Raw genomic sequence first — 21,777 nt, 5'->3', positions numbered from 1 at the left:
CAGTTACGAAGCAGTTGTAATTATACACATCTATTCTTATGATAGATCAGCGGTGATTAATCCCAAGATAGCTTTACTAAAAAATTCAAACATCAGCAAGACTTCTGTTGCCAGTGAAGTGTTGGTGAGCAGGTTTCTTCATACCATTGAAGTATTTCGAAAATTTTAAATAAAAATACTTCTTTTGAAAATTAATTGGGTCACCACAGGTCTTTTAAAAATGAAAATGCTTGTTAATATGATGTTCCGGCTCATTGTCTCAAGCCAATTGATTCAGAGTCCACATTTCGCTCTCTCCTACCAGAGACCAGCTGCTTATATAATCAGATAAACTGCCAAAAGTGTTTATGCATAAAATTATCACACAAGCCAATCGATTGATCATCGTCATGAAATAAAAAAAACCTGACAGTTATTCCTTATATTTACCAGGTCCAGTCCAAAGACTATTTCTATATACGTAGCTATTAATAGCTACCTAGGTATTTAAAGCTACCCAAAGTAGCTATTTTTACCTACTTTTTATATTTTCTGCATTTTGCGACCAAAAGACCAAACGGCGCAACATGGTGAATACCATATTTTTTTATACGGTCACACTAATGATGAATACGACAATATTTTGGCCAAAAAATGATTACTTCCTGAATCGGCAATTTTGCCTTAGTCTCTATGCAAAATTGATAATATAAGAAGTAAATCATTTTTTGGCCAAATTTTTGTCATATCCATCATCAGTGTGATTGTATTTATTAAATTGTTGTGCTCACCATGTTGCGCCGTCCGCATTTGGCCACAAAATGCAAGTTTAGTAGAAAGTAGGTAAAAATAGCTACTTTGGGTAGCTTTAAATACCTAGGTAGCTATTAATAGCTACGTAGGTAGAAATAGTCTTTGGACTGGACCTGTTTACATGATCTTGATTCCGTCAATCCACGTGCTACAAAGCCCGCTTCTTGTCTCTATTTGTCCCGCCCCGCACATGATTTTTTCTTAACCGTGCCTATCGATGAACCAGTACATTGATGGAGAAATAAATTACATTAACTATTTGCAATTTTATCTCAGACAAAGACATTGGAAATGTAAATATTTGTATTTAATTGTAACACATGTTGGTTTTATTATTATATTAAATGCTTATTTTTTTATCATACAGGCTATGCCAGCAGCACCATGTCTATCAAGGCAGACAGAGATGATGTCAAGAACAGCTTGTCCTCACTTCCTCCAGAACTGGTGGAAAAAATCTTTCTGTACCTGGATGTGGTGGACCTAGCAAGACTCTCCTGTGTTTGTGTGGCTTGGAGGGAAATAGCCAATGTTGACCACATATGGTAGGTACATGGAGGAAATAGCCAATGTTGCCCATATATGGTAGGTACATGGAGGAAATAGCCAATGATGACAATGTATGGTAGGTACATGGAAGAAATAGCCAATGTTGACCATATAAGGGGTGTTAAGAATGTTCGTTCCGGGATGAAATATTTTCAAAAATTTCGAAGTGGTGCTTAACTAAAGACATGAAATTTCAAGTCTGACAAAATCACAAGTGTGCTTAAGATTTATAGCAAATAATTTCTAGTGGGAAATTATAGGATTTTTCTTCCATATGAAAAAAATATATAACATCTTTAAAGCACCCGAATGATGGAAATGCTGGTCATTTTGAGTGAAAATAAAGGATGTTTACTTTTGTATCTTCATAGCTTATCTTGCACCAGACAAGCTGATGAGCGTAGGTATAAGAACGATATATCACTTTTCAAAAGAATAGGTTTTTCATTTTGAATATATATTTCACAGGTTTGATAATTTTCGCATAATATTTGAAAGGATGTTTTGACCTGCGTGCTTAATATATGTCACAAATATGTATCATCCGTAATTTTTCTGAACAGACATCATCTGTTTTAATACAGGTCCTACCCATATTGATTCAACAAAAGACATTAAAAACCTTATCAGTAGCAAGAATGGAGTCTGTAAACATGAAATATCACAAAATATCTTCTCATCGTATTTCTTTTTGAAAATAAAAGAAAAATGTGGAACGAACTTTCTTAACACCCTTTAGATCTACGGTAGGTACACAGAGGAAAATAGCCCATATTGACCATATACAGTTGAATTCGGTATCTCGAACCTTGATATCTCGAATACCATGGATACGTCGAAGTGATCTGGAAGTCCCAACCACATATTCTTTCAGTATCTCCAATCCTCAGATATCTTTTCTCAGCCCCATCAGGTTCGAGATAACAAAGTTCAACTGTATGGTTATGTATACAGAGTGAAATAGCCAATGTTGATCATAAATAGGGAGATGGTAAAATTGCCAATAATATGTTATGTTCATAGAGGACAATCTGTTCTTATAGGCAGTATGTTCTTATATTCTGTAATGTGTTTGAATTTATCTCTTAAATTAATTTTTGTGAAGAATTTGATCATCACTATTGGCAGTTGATTAATTTAAAGCTTTTAATCTTGTTTAGGCTTCACCACTGTATGAAGAGGAAGTGGATGAAATTTGGTCTCCATGACAACATCCTCCATGAATCTCCAATGCGTAAACCCCAGTCTAATATATCTGGAACCTCTCCTTACTTCCAGCTATTTGGTATTAGATTAGATAGTTAACTTCTACTCACTAAAATCTGTAATAATTTTCTGTATTCTAAATACTAATTTACGTGTCAAGTTTCATACTAAAATATTGGTTTGAGCTTTACATTATAAAAAATAATTTGAATGTAATTTGTCTATGAAGTTCACTTAAGAAGAATGTGACAAGCAATACACTGGCCAATTAATCTGTCACAACTCAAAGGAATACAGTCAGACAATATAGCAATCTCAAAGCATCCGTCTGCTGCACAGTGAGACCACATACATATTTTTTCAGTTCCTAAAGAAACTAGACTCTCTCCAATATGTCGCTGGAAGAATGTGTTTATACGAGTACTACACTTGTTCAAAAACTGGGAGAAAGGTCGATATACAATGCCAGTGACTCTAAGAGGACATCGAGACCAGGTCAAGGCCATTGACTGCAATAGTAAGTATGTCAAGGACAGATAGGGAAGTTTTATATAGATTTTTTTTTTTAAAAATGGGAGTAATTACTTACTTGTGATACAGTGTGCGAAACTAACTTCAAAGTCCTATAGACTTTCGGTCCATAGACATTTCATTTTCTATAGACCGCAGCAACTTCCTATGGACCGAAATTTAGAATACTACATTCAATGCTAAAATATTGAAATTAAAATAAATAATACATAATTTCTTCGTATTCTAACCAGGGCCGGCCATTTTTCCAATGCTCTTGAAAGCTTCTACTACGCTTTACTTTGTCATACTCAGCATCTTTTTCTGTCTTGCTAACTCGCTGTCTTCGCTACCTTCCGCTTAATAATAATTCCCGGGCGTGCACCCTCAACATACTTTAAACGGTCGAAGAAGGACATGTTTCTTCTGCACTGTTATGGTGTCCGCGGCCATTAAGTAATCACAACTTAACCTCCCCTCATGTTAAAAATAAAATATTCCGATTCGAATTATTTCTGCATACATCGTGGAACAAACTATTATAACTAAGGGGTGAACGGAATACATCAGTGTAGTACAGACGTTTTATTTAAACTGGTCCTCCTTTTTGTGGTTTGTTTATTGGGTGCAAAACACAGTTTTATGTATGACGTTATTAGGACGTTACTTGGTGAGGGACAAGCAAAACTGACCCCTATAAAAAAATAAAATGGAGGCTTGTTACATAGACTTCTGCATATCAATGGAAAGATAAAATTGTGAATTTTGTAAATATCCACCTATAATACATTCATCAATTACTACTAGGGGGTATTTGACACCTGAAATATGGGGGATATTGGGTTGTTTATGCATCCATTTTCAGTGCACCTATGCATTTTTAACCCCCCTGCTCAACAAAAACAGAAAAACTCAGACAAAATAAGTTGTATGCATTTCACAGAACAAGTCCTAAGGTTTTCTTTTAGTGTGCTTTCAGGGTACATTTTCCACCTCATGAAAGAGCTACATTACCTGCTAATTGACTCATGCAATTCTGCACATGTGAAAACCAGATGTTTTGGGAGTTATCTCCCCTTATTAAAAAGTCTCATAATTTTTTTTTCTAAAAATGAATGCACATTTTTTTCTTTAAATATTAAGATAAGATTCTACTTTATGTGAATAAAATCAAAAATGATTCAGTTTTCATCTAGACTCCTATAAATAGCGGGAAAATCCCTACCCAGCATGCTTCTCTCTGGGAAAAACCCCCTGGATTTTATACGAAACTGTGTTTAGCTACCATTAGAGACAAGCAGGGAACCAGTTTCTTACTCAGAATTCCTATAGACAAGTCGGTCTGTTAATATTTCGATCGGTATAGACCGACTAGATTTTCTATAGACATTGTCTACCGGTCCACCGTTAATTTCGCACACTGGTGATATCTACTTGACAGGGACTGTATTGTTTGTGATATCTACTTTACAGGGACTGTATTGTTTGTGATATCTACTTTACAGGGACTGTATTGTTTATGATATCTACTTTACAGAGACATGTAATGTTTGTGATATCTACTATACAGGGACTGTATTGTTTGTGATATCTACTTTACAGGGACTTGTATTGTTTGAGATATCTACTTTACAGGGACTGTATTGCTTGTGATATCTTATTTACATGGACTGTATTGTTTGTGATATCTACTTTACAGCAACTTGTATTTACAGGGACTGTATTGCTTGTTATATCTACTTTACAGGGACTGTATTGTTTGATATATCTACAGGGACTGTATTGTTTGATATATCTATTTTACAGGGACTGTATTGTTTGTGATATCTACTTTACAGGGACTGTATTGTTTGTGATATCTACTTTACAGGGACTGTATTGTTTGTGATATCTACTATACAGGGACTGTATTGTTTGTGATATCTACTTTACAGGGACTGTATTGTTTGTGATATCTACTTTACAGGTATTTTTATTGTTTGTGATATCTACTTTACAGGGACTGTGTTGTATATGATATTTGTTTTACGGGTCCTGTATTGTTTGTGATATCTACTTTACAGGGACCTGTATTGTTTGTGATGTCTACCTTACAGGGATTGTTTTTAGCTCACCTCAACGAAGTTGGGGGAGCTTATGTAATACCCTTGGCGTCAGCGTCGGTGTCGGCATCCCAGGTTAAGGTTAAGTTTTTTGGAGCAGTTTTCTTTTAAGTATTTCTATGTCCTATATTGATTAGACATGCATGGAAGATGCATCTAATGTGTTTCATTGTACAAGTCAAAGATTCAGAAGCTGCAATTTCAGCAAAGGAATGACCAGGTTAATGTTTTTGGAGCAGGTTAACATTTTTGGTGCAGTTTTTGGTGTAGGTCTCATTTCCAAGGAAATATAAGCCCTATGTTGACCAAACTTGCATGGATGGTACATCTAAGGATGTACACTACCAGACTTGCTTCAGATGCTGAATCTGACCTACATTTTCCGGTTGATTGAACAGGTTAATGTTTTTGGTGCAGGTCTCATTTCCGAGAACCTAGAAGTCCTATGTTGACCAAACTTGTGTTGATGATACATCTAAGGATGTACACTACCAGACTTGCTTCGGGTGCTGAATCTGACCTACATTTTCTGGTTGAGTGAACAGGTTAATGTTTCTGGTGCAGGTCTCATTTCCAAGGAACTATAAGTCCTATGTTGACCAAACTTGCATGGATGGTACATCTAAGGATGTACACTACCAGAATTGCTTCGGGTGCTGAATCTGACCTACATTTTCTGGTTGAGTGAACAGGTTAATGTTTCTGGTGCAGGTCTCATTTCCAAGGAACTATAAGTCCTATGTTGACCAAACTTGCATGGATGGTACATCTAAGGATGTACACTACCAGACTTGCTTCGGATGCAGAATCTGACCTACATTTTCCGGTTGAGTGAACAGGTTAATGTTTCTGGTGCAGGTCTCATTTCTGAGTAACTAGAAGTCCTATGTTGACCAAACTTGTGTTGATGATACATCTAAGGATGTACACTACCAGACTTGCTTTGGATGCTGAATCTGACCTACATTTTCCGGTTGAGTGAACAGGTTAATATTTCTGGTGCAGGTCTCATTTCCAAGGAACTATAAGTCCTATGTTGACCAAACTTGCATGGATGATACATCTTAGGATGCATACTTCCAGACTTGCTTCAGATGCTGAATCGGACCTACATTTTCTGGATGAGTGAACAGGTTAAAGTTTTTGTGGCATATCTATTTCCAGGGACAATGTATAATGACTAAACTTGCATGGATATACATTTTAGGATGATACTTCCAGTATTGTTTGGATGCTATCTGACCTACATTTTCAGGATGAGTGAACAGGTTAAAGTTTTTGATATCTATTTCCAAGTTACAATGTATTGACTTTGCATGGATATCATCTTTATGCAGGGACTGTATTGTTTGTGCATATCTACCTACATTTTCTGGATGGGACTAGTATTTTTGATGCATTCATTTCCAAGTAACTGTGAGCTCTTTAATGACCAAACTTGCATGGATGATACATCTATAAAGGTTGCATTCTACCAGGCTGGCTTCAGATGCTGAATCTGACCTACATTTTTTTCTGGATGAGTGAAGAGGTGAAATTTTTATGCAGCTAGGTTTCTTTCTAAGTAACTATTAGCTCTATGTTGTGCAAACTCGCATGGATGATACATCTTAGGATGCATACTAATGTACTTGCTAGGGATGCTTTTTCAAGATAATGGACTAGGTAAAGGTTATGGGTGCAGGTCTATCACCAAGAAACTATAAGGCTTAAATAAACCAAACTTGCCCAAATGATGCATTGTTTGTGAAATCTTAAACTTGCTTCAGATGCTGGATTTTGATCACATTTTCATGATGAAGAACTGTTTGAAGTTTTTATATAGGTCTATTCCAAAGTATCAGATCAAAATTGCATAAATTTTGCATTTTTGGATGTACACTTTTTGTTGGGTAATTGTGTGACTTTGCCTTACTTAAAGACAACATTCGTTGAGGTGAGCTCTGTATTCTCTGATTACCTATGTTTAGCTTATGCTATACCCTCGGCGTTAGCGTTGGCGTCCCAGGTTAAAGTTTTATGAGCAAGTCCATTCCCAAGTAACTATGAGCCCTACCTTGACCAAACTTGCATGGATGATGCATCTAGGGATGTACACTACAGACTGTATTCAGTGCTTCTGACCTATTTTCTAGATGAGTGACAAGGTTAAAGTTTTTGATATCTATTCCCAAGTAACTATAAGCCCTATCCGGACCAAACTTGCATGGATGATGCATCTAGGGATGGACAATACCAGACTTGCTTCAGATGCTGGATCTGACCTACATTGTCGTTCCCAAGTAACTATAAGACCTACCTGAACCATACTTGCATGGATGATGCATCGAGGGATGGACACTATATTACCAGACTTGCTTCGGATGCTGAATCTGACTATATTTTCAATACAAGAGACCAGATAAAGTTTTGGGAACAGATTAATCCCAATGAACTTGAAGTCCTTGATATCTGCAGTATTAACAAATTAATTTATGAATATTTGTTTACACTATACATGTTTTTTCACGCTACATGCATAGAAATGTGTATATGCCTGTAAGGGGTTAAACAAAACTTACAAGAATATTGTTGTTGGGATAAACTAGATATTAAGAAAATATGATGCGAGATTTGCATTACTTACACAGATAACATTCGTCGAGGTGAGCTTCGTAATCTTTGATTTAATACCTATGTTTTTTTTGTAATATCAACTCTACAGGAACTGAAGTGTTTCTGCATATGTACTTTTAAATTGCAGGTTTCTGCATTATTTCTTCATATATTCAGCTTTTGTTAATATCTACTTTACAGGAACCTGTATTGTCAGTGGATCAGAAGATCACAGTGTCATGGTCTGGAGCCTAGAGAACTGCACTAAATTACTTGAAATCAAAGTCCATTTGGATGCAGTTACAGCTGTAATATTAAAGGTAAGGTTTCTTTCTTTTTGTTAAGGATTTCTATAATGAATCATTTCAAATATTCTTCAACCTAGAGTGCCAGAAGGGATTATTGATGAAAATTCAGTTCTTGAAAGATAATTGGGTATAGTAGGTTGTACAGGTTGTACAAACAGTATAGGTCTCTGTTAACTGATGATTACAGCTGGATTCTTTCTATTTCAGGGCAATATGCTGGTGACAGGTTGTGCAGACAGTTCTGTTCGGGTGCTAGACTCCACAAATGGTGAGGTGGCCTTTACTTTACAAGGACATCAGGGAACTGTGGATCATCTAGCTATCATAGAGGACTTCATTGTTAGTGCAGGCACAGACAGGTACGGCTAACAGGACAGATGGTAACTGGAATTATCCTTTGTTTTTTGTTAACTGGAGTTATCCTTTGTTTGTTTTGTGTTAACTGGAGTTATCCTTCATTTGTTTTGTGTTAACAGGGATTTATCAAGGCTGTTTTTACTACAGGTAAACGGTACCTTTCCCCTCTTGAAAAAGGTGCAAAAATTCCCTTTTTTCAGTTAGAAAATTCTCCAATTAAATGGAGAATATTTAAAACATCGTTCTGAATTTTTCTGTTTTTGTCTGATTGAAATTTAACAGCATATCCTTATTTACCATCCTAGTCATTCAAACCCTTTTAGAATAAAGAATAGATTATATTCAAGCTTCTGTTTGATATTGATCGGTAAACATGTGCCTTGTCCATGGATGTCGTAAGATACGTATGCGATTGTTAAAAGAGTTAATAAGAAAAGTGGAGATTAGTAAGATGGAGCGTGTATCACTATGAATCGGAGTAACAACAAAAACAATGTTAGTAATGAAACATGAAAAACAGGAGAATTGATTTGTGATGAGATATTCAGAGAAAAAATTAAATAAAGTGTACTGACCTGGTTTATTTATTTATTTTTTTTTGTTATTTCATATTTTGTCTAAAAAGTGAAGTTTTTGTGGCCTTTGTAAAGGTCTAGAAATGACCCTCAGAAGCTCTAAGAATGCAGGATTTTGCTCCATTTATTTAAAAATTTTCCAGGGGGGCATGCCGGACCCCCCTAAAATACTCACGGCTCCGGTGCTCAGATTGAGCCTGCAGCTCTCATTTTTCCCCTTCATATATAAAACGGTAGTAAAACAAAATAGCTAGATGAATCCCTGGTTAACTGGAGCTATCCTTCATTAGGGCCCCGCAAGGATTTGCGGGTGCCCTATAGTAATCACTCTGTCCGTCCGTCTGTCTGTCTGTCCGTCTGTCACTCTTCCGTCCACAAATTTTATGTTTTTTTCTAATAACTTTTTTTAAGATTGCCCAATCAGGTTCAAATTTGGTATGGTAGTTCATAGGCAGAAATACATATTTTGATGCTAAGTTTGGTTCATATGTCTTCAGGTTTGGTGCTGGGGTGGTGGGGTAGATTCCTTAACTATGCATAAGAATGAATGGGCAAAGAGGGATAACTGCTGAGAATGTTACCATTGTAAACTGGGAAGGCTGTGCAATTTGTCCTTTGGGATTAATTAACCTTCCACATGAAGAAAATCCTAAGCATTATCTTTATCTGTCACACTGAGATTTATTACTGTACCGCCTCTGTCTGCAATGAACTTTGTTTTGAAATTAAGGTCAATTTTGAATGATGTGTACATTCTTTGAAATATGGATTTAAAATAATGTTCATACTTTATTTTGGTTAAAATACTGTACACAACGATTTATGATAATTTTATTGAATTCTAAAATCAAGATATATATATTAATATATCCTTTTTTATTATTACTATTTTATTTTTTTTTTTTTTTATTATTTAATTTAATTTTTTGCCTTAATGCTGTTAATTTTAACAGGTAATCAGATAATAACCCCATTCTGTCAAAAAAAAGTTCTTATTGTAAATTTATATAGAAGAAAAGGATGGGATTAATTATCTTGCTTGCTGCAGAAAATTTAGAGGCTTATCTTTATCTGTCACATGAAGATTAATGAACATGTTTGTCTGCAACTGATGTTTGTTTTGAAGTTGAGGTCAGCCCTGGGTGATATTTGCATTCAATGAAGGCATTTTATAAAACACCTGCTTAAATCTTTTTTAAATACACATTAAATTTAATTTCTTTTTAATAAGACATGAGGTTTTCCCTGTTTTATGTAAATACAAGGTAACTATTTACAGGTTTTTGGATATTTTTGGAATTATCTTGAAATTTTAAAAATACAGTTGTTACTTATAATCTTCATATATTAAAAAAAATGTAATCAAGTAAAACCCTCATTCAATGAGTTACCATCCTTCATTTGTTTTGTGTTAACTGGAGTTATCCTTTGTTTTGTGTTAACTGGAGTTATCCTTTATTTTGTGTTAACTGGAGTTATCCTTTGTTTGTTTTAGGAAAGTGATGGTGTGGTCTATTACTGAGAGGAAACTTGTACACATTTTACGTGGACATGTGGATGAAATTGAGGTAAAATTTTTTCTCTAAAGAAACTTGTAAACTACTGATCATGTGTTTGATTTAGAAAGAATATGGGAAGATACTATGGCATTCATTTTCAGAATAATACAATAAAAACACTTTTTTCGTGTTCAGAAAAAAACCAAAAAAAATCTAGTAATAGATTAATCTAAATTCAAATTCTTTTATAATCATAAGTCATACATTTATAAATGTAGGATAAAAAAATGTATGAAATGACACATGTTGGTGATTCAGTTGAGAGTATGGGGGTTTGAATTGACTTCATCTGTGTCTTTTTAGTGCATGGCTCACTGTGGACACACAGTAGTAACAGGGTCTTGGGATAAAGCTGTGTTGGTGTGGGATGTAAGGAAACAAGATGCAGTACAGATGTTACATGGACACAGAGAAGGTAAAAATGTACAGATGTTATACCAGAGATGTTTCCTCCTTGTTTTAGTTGTGACTCGTTACTGTAACGGAGACACTGTAGTCAGTGATTAGTTAGATAGTCCTCTGACTGGATTTTACCTTCTTGTTTTAGTTGTGACCTGTTGTTACTGTAACGGAGACACTGTAGTCAGTGGTAGTTAGATAGTCCTCTGACTGGATGTTACCTTCTTGTTTTAGTTGTGACCTGTTGTTACTGTAACGGAGACACTGTAGTCAGTGATTAGTTAGATAGTCCTCTGACTGGATGTTACCTTCTTGTTTTAGTTGTGACCTGTTGTTACTGTAACGGAGACACTGTAGTCAGTGATTAGTTAGATAGTCCTCTGACTGGATGTTACCTTCTTGTTTTAGTTGTGACCTGTTGTTACTGTAACGGAGACACTGTAGTCAGTGGTAGTTAGATAGTCCTCTGACTGGATGTTACCTTCTTGTTTTAGTTGTGACCTGTTGTTACTGTAACGGAGACACTGTAGTCAGTGGTAGTTAGATAGTCCTCTGACTGGATGTTACCTTCTTGTTTTAGTTGTGACCTGTTGTTACTGTAACGGAGACACTGTAGTCAGTGGTAGTTAGATAGTCCTCTGACTGGATGTTACCTTCTTGTTTTAGTTGTGACCTGTTGTTACTGTAACGGAGACACTGTAGTCAGTGGTAGTTAGATAGTCCTCTGACTTGATGTTACCCTCTTGTTTTAGTTGTGACCTGTTCTTACTGTAATGGAGACACTGTAGTCAGTGGTAGTTAGATAGTCCTCTGACTGGATGTTTCCTTCTTGTTTTAGTTGTGACTTGTTGTTACTGTAACGGAGACACTGTAGTCAGTGGTTAGTTAAATAGACCTCTGACTGGATGTTACCTTCTTGTTTTAGTTGTGACTTGTTATTACTGTAACGGAGACACTGTAGTCAGTGATTAGTTAGATAGTCCTCTGACTGGATGTTACCTTCTTGTTTTAGTTGTGACCTGTTCTTACTGTAACGGAGACACTGTAGTCAGTGGTAGTTAGATAGTCCTCTGACTGGATGTTACCTTCTTGTTTTAGTTGTGACTTGTTGTTACTTTGTAGTCAGTGGTAGTTAGATAGTGCTCTGACTGGATGTTACCTTCTTGTTTTAGTTGTGACTTGTTGTTACTGTAACGGAGACACTGTAGTCAGTGATTAGTTAAATAGTCCTCTGACTGGATGTTACCTTCTTGTTTTAGTTGTGACCTGTTGTTACTGTAATGGAGACACTGTAGTCAGTGGTAGTTAGATAGTCCTCTGACTGGATGTTACCCTCTTGTTTTAGTTGTGACTTGTTGTTACTGTAACGGAGACACTGTAGTCAGTGGTAGTTAGATAGTCCTCTGACTGGATGTTACCTTCTTGTTTTAGTTGTGACTCGTTACTGTAACGGAGACACTGTAGTCAGTGGTTAGTTAAATAGACCTCTGACTGGATGTTACCTTCTTGTTTTAGTTGTGACCTGTTGTTACTGTAACGGAGACACTGTAGTCAGTGATTAGTTAAATAGTCCTCTGACTGGATGTTACCTTCTTGTTTTAGTTGTGACCTGTTGTTATGCAAACACTGTAGCAGTGGTAGTTAGATAGTCCTCTGACTGGATGTTTACCTTCTTGTTTTAGTTGTGACCTGTTCTTACTGATAAACAAGGAGACACTGTAGTGAATGGTAGTTAGATAGTCCTCTGACTTGATGTTACCCTCTTGTTTTAGTTGTGACCTTTTTGTATAAATGGAGACACTGTAGTCAGTGGTAGTTAGACCCCTTCCTCTATGGATGTTAGTTGAATTTTAGTTGTGACCTGTTGTTACTGTAACGAGACACTGTAAAGTTAGATAGTCCTCTGACTGGATGTTATTCTTGTTTTAGATGTGACTTGTTGTTACTATATAACAAACTGTGCATGATTATTTTTGTTTTGCACTGGATGTTACCTTCTTTTTTAGTTGTGACTTGTTGTTACTGTATAGACACTAAATCACCATGGCAGTGATCAGACTCAGTCATGTGACATCACAAAAATGCTTTAAACAGTGCCTTCATGAAACTTTTATCCGCCCAATGGCAAGGTTAAACAAAAGCATTTACAATTAAAATCTAGCTCAAAATAAAATGTATATTTTTAAGGCATTTATAACGATCGCAAACTGATCATAATGCCTATTATGACGGTAACAACAGATGTTTGTGACCGTTAAATAGCATTAATGTTTCATACCAAAATATACTGCATTTAACTCTCAATTCATGTCTACATTTTGCAACCATTTAATTCAATATAAATGGCAATTTGGCCATAAATTCTTTGTTTAATACAAAAAAAGTTCAATGGAAATTGATGAATTGTCTTAATACCAGCGCTAAATAGTAAATTATGCGTAACTCCAGTTCTTGAAAAAAGGGGGGTAGACAATATTTTCCATTGAAATTGGACTGAAAAATAGTCTTTGATATGATTAAATGTTCCTGATATCTTGTCTTATGTTTTAGGCAAATAAATTAAACATAAATATATTAATAAAAAATAATGTTTCAGTTGTAAATGGCTTTGAAATTGGTAGAAAATAAGCATTTTTGTCATTTTTTGTCTATAAACATATGTTCCCCCCGTGACACACAAAAAGATTTGGCTATAAATTTGTGTGAAATAACAGTCCATATTACCTGTAAAAAGGAATTTTTGTGTCAAGGGGGGAAAGATGTTTTAAAAATATTTTCCGTTTTCCTTTGATTTCTACAGTTAAAAACACAAGTTTCACCAAAATTTTAGAGTTATCTCTCTTTGTTTTCCCAAATAAGTAATGTTGTATGAAAAGTCATAATTATCTATAAAAAATATTAAAAATTCATCGAATAAGTTAACTTTTGAAAATTGACTCAGAGGTCGGTGGGAGAACAATACTATCGTTCTCAGTTCTTTAAAGATAGTTATTCCCTTCTAATGCAATCAATGCATTTTGTTTGTTGTTTAAGTCTTATTTTGTTGAGTTTTCTTATATGAAATAAGTCACGAAGCATTGTGTTTTTGCGTCGCTCTATTATGAAATCACAATTAAAAGCTTTCACTCTCGTTAATGCTCGTTTTACTGCTTCAAACAAAGCTCATTAGCCAATCAAAACATTTTACAAAACAATTGCATTAGAATGTGAACTAAAAAGATTCTACTAAAGTTAATGCAAAGATCAAAGAGAAACGGCAGTCATTTTCTCCAATTAATCCCAAACTTCATGAACAAATTTAGCATTTTAATAATTAAATGTAGTGTTGAAGGGACCAGATTTGGAGTGAATTTTTTTCACAAAGTAATATGACTAAATATGTGTAAGAAAAAATCTTAATAAAAATCTTCTTTTCAAGAATGACAAAGGTATACTTGATGCTCTGTTGATATGGTGGAATTCTCAAGTAGTATAAAGTTCAAGTCCCTTCCCCCTCCACTATCCTGTTCGTACTAAATGAGTTTTACTGTATATAATAATATTACTATGTAGTTTTGTTTCCATAGAATATGCTATAAATGAATTTATGCATGAATTTTTGTTAACACATTAACCTCCTTTTCAGTACTGTCTGGCCTGTACCACAGATACTATAGCTTCAGGGTCATCAGACAGCAACATCATTGTGTGGAATTACGATGGTAAGATGTCATTATATTAACAACCTATAATATGATGACCCTAACAACTATCATATAGAACAGCCTCATAGAACAGCCACTGCTCAAGAAATCTGTAGGGGTGATATACTTAGCAGTGGTTAGTGATCTGTGGCACATCAAACTATCTCACGTCATGACTTCGATACCTCTGTGGGTTATGTTTTACTTAGCAGAGGTTGGATATATTGAAATGAAATTTGGTATACAGATTTATCATAAGAATATCTAGGCCAAGTTCTCTTTTGGGAACAATTGAGACATTTCATATAGAGTTATGCTCGTTGGACTTACACAAATTTCAATTATTTGGGGGAGGGGGCATAAGTGTTTAACAAACATTTCTTGTTTTACATAATGATGCTAGGTTGTAATTATTTTACACAATGATTGAAGGATTTCATTATTTTACAAAAATTTGACTTCTCTACCCATGAGCCAAGAACTCTGTAGTAAGAACTGCATTCAATCAAACAGGAAGATTCTTCTTTTTATCTTTGTCAGTATGAACCCACCATCACTTTAGTTGAATATTTTGGTCACAAAATAGATCAAAACAAAATTGTACATTATTGTTCTTTTAAACTTGCAGCTTTTAAAGTTCCACTGTCTTATTGAACTGAATTTTACAGCACTGCTTTTTTAATGAAAACATGAAAGTGATGAATTGCTTTCATCTGCCACAAATTAACTTGACAGAAACTCAACATTTTTCTAAATTTAAAGGAAGGAAAAACTACCAATGATGACAGGCAGTGATAAATGATAGGGAGGCAGCATTTTCTGTGGGTTATGTAATATCTTAGGCTGGCCTGATAAATAATAGAGAGGCTGCGGTTTCTGTGGGTTATGTAAAAACTTATGCTTGCCTCTTTACACAGTGAGTTCTGGAATGAGTTGCACCACATTACATCATTGGTAGTACATGTATTGTCAAATAGGTAGTGATTAAGATATTTAAAAGAAAATATATCCAGATATATAATGGATTGGTTATTAATGTACTTGTTAAACTAACATAAATTTGAGCTGAAAATAACTATATATACAGTAAGGTTACTGTGGACCACTTACTTTGGACCACTAACATACACTTACTGAACATGTTGGGATAGTTCTGTCTCTTTACATCAATGTCTAATGGATTATGTTTGTCTTCCTTAAGGTAACCACTTACATACACTAACTGGACATCTTGGGATAGTTCGGTGTCTATATATCAACGAGTTTCGATTGGTCAGTGGAGGGGACCAGAAAAAAATCAATGTCTGGGATTACAGGGTAAGTCTATACTACAAAGTAAGAGTGGAATCTAGACACAGGGTAAGTCCATACTACAAAGTAACAATGGAATCTAGATACAGGGTAAGTCTATACTACAAAGTAACAGTGGAATCTAGATACAGGGTAAGGTCATACTACAAAGTAACAGTGAAATCTAGAAACGGGTAAGTCAATACTACGAAGTTACAGTGGAATCTAGACACATGAGGTAAGTCCATTCTACAAAATTACAGTGGAATCTAGATACAGGGTAAGTCCATACTACAAAGTAACAGTGGAATCTAGATACAGGGTAAGTCCATACTATAAAGTAACAGTGGGATCTAGACACAGGGTAAGGTCATACTAGAAAGTAACAGTGGAATCTACATATAGGGTAAGTCCATACTACAATGTAACAGTGAAATCTAGAAACGGGTAAGTCCATACTACAAAGTAACAGTAGAATCTAGACACATGAGGTAAGTCCATACTACAAAATTACAGTGGAATCTAGAAGCAGGGTAAGTCCATACTACAAAGTAACTGTGGAATCTAGACACAGGGTAAGTTCATAGGGATGTGCAATTTTATTGGTATACCGGTATATCGCGATTTTTTGTTGCGTGATACGTATCGTGATACAGACACCTAAATACCGGTATTTAAGTACATATCATAAAGTCCAGAAATTATTCAGTTATTTGTTTAATCTTTTTAAATTACAATTACAGAAAGTATAAAAATGTTGTAAAACGTGAAAAGAATGGCATCTTATCGTCCAAACATAGTTGATTTTATATACATAAATATTTCAAGAAAATAAAATTTTGTTTTTCAAGCAATTTTTTTTAGAAAAATAATAACTTTTCATATAAAATCATTGTAAAAACTGCTTTTAAAAATATCATGATTTTATCGTGATATTGTGGGAAAAAATCGTGATATATCGCGATACGAAATTTTTGGCGATACCCATCCCTATAAGTTCATACTACAAAGTAACAGTGGAATCTAGACAAGGGGTAAGTCCATACTACAAAGTAACAGTGGAATCTAGACACAGGGTAAGGTCATACTTCAAAGTAACAGTGGAATCTAGACACAGGGTAAGTCCATACAACAAAGTAACTTGTAGGGTAAGTCCATACTACCAAGTAACAGTGGAATCTAGATACAGGGTAAGTCCATACTACAAAGTAACAGTGGAATCTAGATACAGGGTAAGTCCATACTACAAAGTAACAGTGGAATCTAGACACAGGGTAAGGTCATACTACAAAGTAACAGTGGAAACTAGACACAGGGTCAGTCTATACTACATGTACACAGTAACAGTGGAATGTAGATACAGGGTTAGTCCATACTACACAGTAACAGTGGAATCAATCTAGACATGGGGTAATGTCATACTACAAAGTAACAGTGGAATCTAGTCACTAAGTATGTCCATACTACAAAGTAACAGTGAAATCTAGACACAGAGCAACTTCATACTACAACGTAAAGTGGAATCTAGACACAGGCTAAGGTCATACTACAAAGTAACAGTGGAATCTAGACACAGGGTAAGTCCATACTACAAACAGAGGAATCTAGACACATGGGGTAAGTCCATACTATAAAGTAACAGTGGAATCTAGAAAAGGGGTAAGTCCATACTACAAAGTAACAGTGGAATCTAGACACAGTGTAAGGTCATACTTCAAAGTAACAGTGGAATCTACACACAGGGTAAGTCCATACTAGAAAGTGACAGTGGAATCTAGACACAGGGTAAGGTCATATATAAAGTAACAGTGGAATCAAAACACAGGGTAAGGTCATGTTACAAAGTAACAGTCAAATCTAGACACAGGGTAAGGTAATATACAAAGTAACAGTGGAATCTAGACACGGGGTAAGTCCATACTACAAAGTAACAATGGAATCTAGACACAGGTTAAGGTCATACTACAAAGTAACAGTGGAATCTAGACAAAGGGGTAAGGTCGTACTACAAAGTAACAGTGGAATCTAGACATGGGGTAAGTCCATACTACAAAGTAACAGTGGAATCTAGACACAAGGTAAGTCCATACTACAAAGTAACAGAGGAATCTAGACACAGGTTAAGGTCATACTACAAAGTAACTGTGGAATCAAGACACATATTAAGTCCATACTACAAAGTAACAATGGAATCTAGATACAGGGTAAGTCTATACTACAAAGTAACAGTGGAATCTAGATACAGGGTAAGTCCATAGTACAAAGTAACAGTGAAATCTAGACAGGGGGTAAGTCCATACTTCAAAGTAATAGTGGAATCAAAACGCAGGGTAAGTCCATACTACAAAGTAAAGTGGAATCTAGACATGAGGTCATACTACAAAGTAACAGTGAAATCTAGACTAGTACAGCACAAGTGTATGTCTTAAGAGGCTATCAAGTTATCTGAAATAATCATTTAATCAGATGTTTTTAGTCACAGTTTTAGGATAAAATTTGGAATCAATCAATATACAAACAGGAATTTGTAATAGGATTCATACATAATGAATAAATGCATCAAACAGCAGGGGCTATAACCATCAAAGAACAGTCATTGAAGGAACTCAGATCATTAGCATACAAATTATTTAGGATGTTTTATATATTTAATCTATACTTCTTATTTTTCTTCAGAGTGGAAAATTATTGAATACAGTTCATCGCAATCCAACACGGCTACACAAGATGTTGGTCACTGACACCAAACTTATCACGGCCTCTCCGGAGACCCCAGGGACCCTAACGGTCATCAGTTACTGGTGATACTGTTGTTAGTACTGACTGGTGACTAGGATAAGTACTGTGATACTTACTGTGGGATGGATTAGGTTAAACAAGATGTGACCATCTGAGTCTGTCATATAATTTAAAATGTTGATGATCCATAATGCAGTGCATAGATTAGCTTTGATTTATGCATTGATGTTAGATTTCAGTATTCCGTCCACTTGAATGCCAAAATTTTATAAATAATTCAAAATATACCTTAGTTATGGTTGTATGCATTCAACTGTATGTTAAATGTTTTGGTTATTTAGCAAATCTTGTCTCATCTTGTTGTGCATTTCAAAAATGCCCACTTTGATGAAAACTTGTGTCTGCTCGGTAAATCAATGGCTTAAAATGTAGTCTAATCAGGAGCCAGTGATGTCCAGATAAGACTGGTGTAAACTGGACGGTGAAGAAATTATATGAAGGTAGTCCTAATAACAGATGCTCTTTTTGTATTTAGTGGAAGATTTTCTTACGTTAAGAGTTGGAAGTGATGTCATTTGTTTTGGGCATCTTTGTTACAGAATAGTCATTTTTAAACAAATTAATCCACAAGTGACTATTTTTTTTAAGGGATAGTCATTAAAAGCAAATCTATCCATTAATGACTGTCTTTGTTACATAAATTAATGATCATTTTAACCACTTTTCCTACAACTGACAATATTTATTATGGAATAGTCATTGTTAACTTATCTATCCATAAGTGACTTTGTTTGTTATGGAATAGTCATACTGTTAAATTATCTATCCATAAGTGACAGTATTTGTTATAGATTAGTCACTATAATAATAATCCATCTATTAGTGACTTTGTTATGGACAGTATATTGTATCTTTATTGTGACTGCCTATTAATTTATCTTTGTAGTGGTTGTCTTTCATTAATTCCCTGTTGGGAAGGTCCTGGGGTCGAACCTCGGCTGCATCTGTCCTAAGTTGTTAAAAAAAAAAATAGGAAGCAACTGTTCTCTCACCAAACGCTACACATTTCGAATGGTTCTGATTAACTTCACTCTAGTAAGACCAAGGGGTATTAATTATAAACAGTAGACACCATCTTACTGTAAACCAGTTATTATTCACGACATCTTTTATTTGCGATTCTTTGGTTTGGAATCCATCTGGGACTACTTATTATTGCGAAAGATGCGACATTTTACATAAATAATTAAATACATAGGTGAATATTAAATTGATCACAGTGAGAATCACATGAGTAAGAGAAGGTTGTGAAACTGACAAATATTCATACATGTGAATTAGAGTTGGTTTACAGTATTTGAAAATTTTGAATCTTCAGGAGAGTGTAATGTCTTATTTGTGCCAAAGGAAGAATCCTGAGCTGTACATTCAGCTCATTACTGGAGATAATAATTATTATTTTAAGTTTATCTTTCAGGTTTATTCACGTGTTTCAGTATGAGTATTTTTCAGACATGTGGTATTTATTGTATTTTTTTAATTTTTATACTCAACAGCTCAATAAAGGAAATTCTAAACAATGGAAGTTTTTTTTTTATTTTAAAGCCGCTTGGTCCGATTCTAATAGCTAAAAAATATATATCGTTTTTCTTCTTGAAAAATAATAGTCCATAAATTATTTCAACTTTTGTCAAATTATATCCCCAAAGTCTTTTTCTTTTTAAAGATATTAAAATTCAAAAGTTAAAAAAGTAATTTTTGTTAGGTCACACAATAAATAATCCTTTGTTGACATTTGTTGACATTGCGTGAAGTCACCTTCGAAAAATTAAATTTATCGCTTATGTGTATAACTCATGAAGAACAAACCCGAGCATTTTTTCCACAACAAAGTGTACACGGGCAATATTCTAGCCCTCATTACTAAACCCCCTGTATATATGCATATTAATATAAAAATTACTATGGATTATATTCAATTAATTCCTTAATTTTTAAAAGATATATCATGACTTAGGATTCTACTAATCGAAAAAAAATAATCGGGTTTGAATTCTCTTCATAATTAGATACCGGTATATCCGATAAAAGTATTTTTTTCAAAGGTGACTTCAAAACAGATCTTAAAATCCCGTCAGGAACTGCTGTTTGTCAACAACGTTTTTGGTCTATGTTTTCCATGTAAGGATTGTTGTAATAAACTATTAAATCAATCTTATAATTAATTGTTATATATTATCTATGTAATGACATACTTTTATTGTTTAAGATAATATGTGCCTGTTCCGGATGAAGCGGCTTTAAGCAATTATTGACAAGGTTTTTATACTATCTTCCTCAAACTGATTTCCCTTCGATCAAATCAAACACATTTACTATATGTAAGTGGTCTACAGCTGTAACAAACAGACTCGTAGTTTAACACCAGAAATTTGGTTAGCCCGGTATACTCCGACGAGCACTTCTCTACTCATCAGAGTTCACGGAGAAAGTCGAGTGTCTGATTGTTCAACTAACAACCAGACATTTGGTTAGCCCGGTATACTCCGACGAGCACTTCTCTACTCATCGGAGTTCACGGAGACAGTCGAGTGTCTGACTGTTAAACTAACAACCAGACATTTGGTTAGCCCCGTATACTCTGACGAGCACTTCTCTACTCATCAGAGTTCACGGAGACAGTCGAGTGTCTGACTGTTAAACTAACAACCAGACATATGGTTAGCCCCGTATACTCCAACGAGCACTTCTCTACTCCTCGGAGTTCACGGAGACAGTCGAGTGTTAGACTAACAACCAGACATTTGGTTAGCCTGGTATACTCCGACGAGCACTTCTCTACTCCTCGGAGTTCACGGAGACAGTCGAGTGTCTGATTGTTAGACTATCATGGTAAACGAAACATGTCATTTCTTGTGAAAAACTCTACTTTCCCATTGTCATTAATTGGTACTTAACCCTAAATCATCTAAGGTTAACCCTTCCCTGCATATTTCATTTTTCTTGCGAGGAAAGTTAAGGTACCTACCTGTAGTACGCACTTAAACGCAAAATTTCCCAGTAATAAATTTTCTAGTTTTTAGCTCACCTGAGCCGAAGGCTCAAGTGAGCTT

The 21,777-nt window shown here is 35.1% G+C and overlaps 1 protein-coding gene across 1 annotated transcript; it reads left to right on the top strand.

Annotated features, from left to right (window-relative positions):
• The first annotated feature begins 24 nt into the window (after positions 1-24).
• Positions 25-20,244, top strand: LOC134258348 (F-box/WD repeat-containing protein 7-like). Its single transcript, XM_062740873.1, has 13 exons — positions 25-124; positions 1,160-1,337; positions 2,502-2,626; positions 2,912-3,064; positions 7,956-8,074; positions 8,270-8,421; positions 10,490-10,562; positions 10,857-10,968; positions 11,791-11,832; positions 11,965-11,999; positions 14,578-14,653; positions 15,837-15,952; positions 18,602-20,244. Exons 2-13 carry the CDS (start codon positions 1,177-1,179, stop codon positions 18,728-18,730), a joined length of 1,293 nt encoding a protein of 430 aa, XP_062596857.1. The 5' UTR covers positions 25-124; positions 1,160-1,176; the 3' UTR covers positions 18,731-20,244.
• Positions 20,245-21,777: the final 1,533 nt, after the last annotated feature.

This window comes from Saccostrea cucullata, unplaced genomic scaffold, assembly GCF_032062105.1.
Source record: "Saccostrea cucullata isolate Sc308-1 unplaced genomic scaffold, CSIRO_AGI_Scuc_v1 ctg4, whole genome shotgun sequence".
In the NCBI taxonomy this organism is placed as follows: Eukaryota; Metazoa; Mollusca; class Bivalvia; order Ostreida; family Ostreidae; genus Saccostrea; species Saccostrea cuccullata.
The sequence above is the reverse complement of the archived record's forward strand: the minus strand, read 5'-3'. Positions and strand labels throughout refer to the sequence as shown.